Source organism: Protobothrops mucrosquamatus, unplaced genomic scaffold (assembly GCF_001527695.2).
Source record: "Protobothrops mucrosquamatus isolate PMUCROS unplaced genomic scaffold, P.Mucros_1.0 scaffold984, whole genome shotgun sequence".
Taxonomy (NCBI): Eukaryota; Metazoa; Chordata; class Lepidosauria; order Squamata; family Viperidae; genus Protobothrops; species Protobothrops mucrosquamatus.
The window spans coordinates 96,191-102,190 of record NW_015387224.1 but is presented as its reverse complement, the minus strand read 5'-3'; the positions used below and the strand labels follow the sequence as shown (position 1 = coordinate 102,190).

Here is a 6,000-nt window from a genome sequence, read left to right as displayed (position 1 = left end):
AGGTCAATTAATCTAAAAGCATGTATAACAAAAACTACAAAAGGAGTTGAAGCACTTTCCTCTGAGCAAAGTACTGAATCTTTTAGGGAAAACAGGATGTTTCCATTTCAACACTTTTTAAGTTTTCTAAATAACAGAATGTTCATAATTTTTAATCATAGTATATAAATATTATTGCAATAAAACCTGCCTCTAAGTAATACATTTATGGATTTATAAATTACCATAAAAGGGGGAAAATGTCTCAGGGAAAGGAGCATAATGGCAAAAAAACCTACATGGAGAAATCTCAATTTAGCATAAGGTCCCTACTGAAGGAACATCTTAATTCTTCAAGTTCATCCAGCAAAGAATTCCAAATGTTGATGCTGATCTATACAATAAGTTACATAAATTACATACATAAGTCAAGATATGCAGGTAGTCCTCAACGTACCACAATTGAGCCCAAAATGTCTATTGTTAAGTGAGTTTTGTCCCATTTTACGACCTTTCTTGCCACAGTTGTTCAGTGAATCACTGCAGCTGTTAAATTAATAACATGGTTATTAAGTGAATCTGGCTTCCCTATTGACTTTGCTTGTCAGAAGATGGCAAAAGGTGATCACATGACCCCAGGACACTGCAACTTCATAAATATGAATTCTGATCACATGATCATGGGGATGCAGCAACAGTCGTGTGAAAAACGGTCATAAGTCACATTTTTCAGTGTCGTTGTAACTTCGAACAGTCACTAAATGAACTGTTGTAAGTTGAAAACTACCTGTGTAAAGAGTGTCTTTTCAGGTATTAGAATTAAGTAAACTTACTTCTTCTGGAGAACTCAGATCCTCTAGGTTTTCCAGCATTCTTTCCACAAACTCTTCTGTAAGTAAGATCTGCAAAAGTGAGAAGCAATGACTTTTATTCTTTTATGCACCAAATTACACTTAATTGCCAAGCAGCAGGCTGTTCTAGTGCTCAGAACACTGTTCCATGTTGCTCATCCTGTAATTCACTAAGGCTTGGGAAGTCAGTTCACTTCCTCCGGTAATTATTTGCTTCCTCCTGTATTACCTGCAATTATTACGGAATCCATCTATAACATCATCAATATATCCTGTGCCAAATAAAACATCAATTCTGAAAGGGTAAAGATCTAAGAATTGTAAAGAAACATGGTGTTATATGAGAAGGCAGGCAATGTAATGGATGTACCCATTTTTTAATACATGAACCCTAGCTAATAACTGAACAGGTAGGAGGAAGAGAGAAAGAGAGAGAGGGAGAGGAGGAAAGAAAATGCCTAATTTGAATTTGTCCATAGGAATTTTTTTTTATTAAACCATGTTCAAAATTTCAAGAATTAATCCGCAATTACTGAAAGTCTGGATGCACCTTTACGCTTCCTTTAAAAGGCAGATTAAACAAAGGCACACAGATGCAGAGGTACAGCAATACAAGACCTCATGCTTCTCGCTCATATTATTACACTAAAAGTGTTTCTCAATTGTGGCAACTTTAAGATGTCTGGACTTCAAATCCCTGAAATCTCCAGCTATCATGGCTTTTATTGAAATGTATTCAAAGCAATAGCTAACTATACTGCATTGTTCTTACAAATAGACATTATACACATTTGATCAGCATGTTAAAGGTGGCATTTGTAGAAAATCATATCACAAGCTGCTATGTCACATTTTCTAGGTTTTCTTTTTCAAACTTATCAGCATGTGAGGAGAATATGCAAGACCTTTTAGCTACAGAATACAATGGAAAGAAAGCCAATTTATTCTTCCAATGCATTAAAAAAATCTTTGAAGTAATTATGTAAAAAAAAAAAACCTCATAAACACAGGCCAAACTAGTCTTTTTCATGCATTTTCAAAACTAGTCTATAACTATGACAGAATATCAAATACCATTTGCTATGGAACTTTTGGAATGTAAAAACATAACTCAGGTAAATGGTGCAAATAGTTCCTATCATGATTACTCAACTGATTCCTCAGACAGGGACATAGTTCTGTCTTTAAATGAAGATCTTGCAACACACCCTAGTTTTTGCAAAGGTGAAAAAAATCCCATAAAAAGTGTTCACATGGAATGCTTTCCTTGAAAAGTAGATTTTCAAAGTCTCAGTTACCTAGGCTAGGTATCTCTAGAACAGTGTTTTATATAAAAGCTCTATTCAAACAACATACTTGAACATGGAAAGGCAACACAGAGCAATGTATACTATCCCTCTTTTCCCAACCTTTCTAGATTGAGGAAAAAAGGATTCATAAGTGCATATTTAGCTTAATCATATGGAGAAGCATCTGTGTCATAAGGCTCCTTCAGAGAGGCTTCTGTGTTTCCCAGAGCCAAATGCCCACATACACTGTCTTCAGATTTTTCCCACCAAAGAGGGAAAAGATAAAGATACCCACACCAGGATTTATGCTGCCAGTCAAATGAGCAACAGAAGAACATGTAAATCGAGGATCCTGAATGTCTGGGTAAAGCATGACCAATTGTATATTGAAAATGGGCTTCAGGGATGCCTGAAGCAGGGCATGAATTGCTATTTGTCTTCTTGCAACTGGGATCTGGAGAAATACTACCACTGTACCAAGAGGTTCCATTTAACTATCCTGGCTAATATTGACAGCTCTATATTCCGTAAATTTCTCAAAGCCACGTAATTCTACAAAACAGATCTGGTTTGTATTATGCATTTTTATCTTTTCTCAATCTGCTGTCAAAAAAATTCACTTCTCTATTTGCTCTGTATCTTTTTCTTTTCCCCCTAAATGTAATAGCCCTAATATATTCTTTTTTAATTGGGAAAATGTTACAATATTATGACCATTTTAGTTGTCCCCTTCTGTATTTTTCTCAACTCTACAATGAGGTCGAAATGCAGCCATGTCAGCATTGCTTGTACACTCCCACAATTCCAACATCCTTTTCCTAAGATATCCAATACACTTGGTATACGTCGCACTCACACTACTATTGATCTCTTTCCATTGTAAAGATTATTTCTGCTTGCTGGTTCTTGTTCTTAATTGCTAATCTATAAGAGAATTTGACAGTTTATTTCCCAGCTGCTAAATTCACTTTGCTGTTTTCAGTGATGGTTCTATCAAAAATGTCTACAACGTTGGGGAGGGGGATTAAAGATGTAAATGTAAATTTTGGTACATTAAAATGTTATAGTGAAATAATGTATTTGAAGAAGATGAGATGCTCGGCTGGCGCCCCCAAACTGCGTCCGAAGGATGAGGAAAGGAAGGAGGCGGGATGTGTAAGGTAGTTGAGAGGGAGAAGGAGAGAGGTGTAGGTAGGAGGAGAAGAGAGGAGGAGGGAAGTAGGCAGGAAGGGTGAAAGAGAGGGTGGACGCAGGCGGGGGGGGGCTGCTGAGCATCTCTGAATAGATATTTAATATGGGTTTTTTTTCTTGTTTACTAATGTATACCATATTTGTAATTTGTTTATTTGAAAATCAATAAAAATTTGAATATATAAAAAAATGTCTACAACGTTGACTGACTAATATATGCCCCTTATAAAGCAATAATTATTATTCATGTATCATCTAATCCAATGGCTTACAATAATAAATGAGATACGAAATTATATAACATCCAATATTAAACCTAAAATCAATCCATAATAATGTAATATAACATATTAATCTAGTTTAATAAGAAAATCAGTTAAACAAACAAAACAATTAGATAATTAGACTTTATAAAGTAAAAGATATGAACATTCAGGTCCAAAAGCCCTCTGGAAGAGTACAGTTTTCTAGCTTCATAATACTTCTTCATTAAAAAAAAATGGGAGACAATCAGTAGCCTTTCCTGGGAGGTCTGCCTTGGTCCGGTTGACTCAAGTTCAAGCAGGCAATCCCATAGACAGTATTTGATTTGAACTTGGAATCTCCCAGGTAGCCAGTGCAGGTCTTGCAACACAGATATAAAATGATCAAACAGACAAATCTCTGTCAGCATGCATGGTGCTACATTTTGGATGACCTGCAGTTGCCAAGAGATGTTTAGAGGCAGCTCTATGAGGAACAAATTGCAGAAGCCCAAGTACTGAGTCACTGTAGCCAGATCCCCCTTGTGAAGAATGGGTCACAAATGATGCATCAGCTGAAGGGGGATAAAAAGCTTATTTCACCCAGGGTGGCAAGTTGTTAGCATATTGGGAGTAAAAGACTTTGAATTTCCAAATGTTCTTTTCCAGTAGTTTCTAACAGATGCTATACAGCAGGATATACATTATGCAAGCATCAATGTATTCTTATGTTTATAGTTTGTTAACAGACCTCCTTGAAACCCAAATACTCTAAAACAAAATCTGTCTTTCATATTGCTTGATCCAAATTTTGGAACACTGAAGGGCTGTAAATGATTATATAAGCAGCAAGACTTGCTTTGGTTTTGAGATCTATGATTTAAATTTACAGAATTCATTACTACTTTTAAAATTCAATTTTGGCCTTGCTGAGAGATATTGGGGGCAGATTTTCTGAACTAATTAACTATAACTGCAAAACATGAGAAATCAAGCTATCAAAAGCCTTTTAATATATGGAGAAGACATACTTATATTTTGAGATAATTTGCTTTACAATGTAGAAGAACTGTAACTTACTTATAACTGTAATATTTTCATGGATTACCTATAAATGTATGCAGATCCTTATAATTAATTTTTTATTAGTTTTCCAATTTTCCAATTGAGTATTTGGAAAGCAACGTGGTGATTGGGTTAGTCAATAGTTCAATAACAAAATCTTTAGTACATATCTCAGGTTACATCATCAAAAAATCCTTCTCTATTTCCCTTAACATTTGCTATATCAGATTTAAGCTAGTAAAATTCTAATTATATCAAACTCAGTTAAAACATGTATCAATATGTTTTTGCTTATACATAACCATATCCTGTTTTTAAGTTTTACCTAATTTTAATATTTAATTGCAATATTCCAATTTAACCTTTAATATCCATAGTATTTAATTTTCAGGTAGCCCAAATCTCATTTCACTACATAAAAGTTATAGTATCTAAAATACACATATTACTTCCGTAAATATATTCTTATTTTATTTCATAAACATTTTCTATTTCTCATCCTAATACATCACCACAATAATGGAGTAACCTTTATTATCTCAAATCCATCATCTGCATTATCTGGGCTAAACAATTATTCAAAGCTATTTCCTAATAGTTAATTTTCATTTCCCTTATAAATCTAAATCCTCAATATTAAGTCAATTAATCCTTTGTTTTTTATTATTTTCCAACAATATTTAAATCTAATAATCAAATTTCCCTTCATCTCCAAATCTCCCTTTAGCCCATTAGTTGAAACTTTAGGATCCTTTCTAATAAATGAAAAGACCCCATTTTTTAAATCTAACTCTAGCTTTCTTTTTATGCCAACCAGGCTTCCATACCAATGCTTTTAGATCATCAGATAGATCTCCCTTTGTTCTTGTGCATGTTACATCTAATTGTCGATTTTCTAAAGAAACTGGCCCATTTATAATCATTAAGTTGTCGCCCTGGTGGCTCAGATCCCCATATTTGCTCTAAATATATTTGTCTTCAATTCAATCTGGTCTTCTTCTTCTTCAGGTTTCGTCTGGTTTAAGTAGAAAGTCATATCCAATTTTGTAGTTGTTGTTTGATTGAGTTTTCAGTAAGCTGTACTTGTTGATCTTTAACGCCCTCCGTCTTGGTATTACTTTCTTCCGCTTCTGATGTTTTTTGGGTTGTAGGTTCTTTAGTTGCAATCAGGGTTTGGTTGTCTAAAATTTCAATCCGTTGTACTTGTTGATCTTTAAAGTCCTCTGTCTTGGTGCTAATTTCTTCCGCTTCAGTTGTTTTTTTAGTTGCAATCAGAGTTTCGCTTTGTAGATTTAAGCTGGCGCCTTTGTCTTTCGGTCTAGATTTAATTATCTCAGTAGCTTCAAGAATTTTTTCAAGTATAAGTTTATAATTAGCTGAAAT

General features: G+C 34.4%; 1 protein-coding gene across 1 annotated transcript in view; it reads right to left on the bottom strand.

The window, feature by feature from the left end:
- SUFU (SUFU negative regulator of hedgehog signaling) overlaps positions 1-6,000 on the bottom strand; it is a 49,985-nt gene that overhangs the window by 2,888 nt on the left and 41,097 nt on the right. Inside the window, exon 11 of the mRNA XM_015819770.1 lies at positions 813-881. Coding sequence (XP_015675256.1) covers positions 813-881 — 69 coding nt within the window. The remainder of the gene's footprint in view (positions 1-812; positions 882-6,000) is intronic.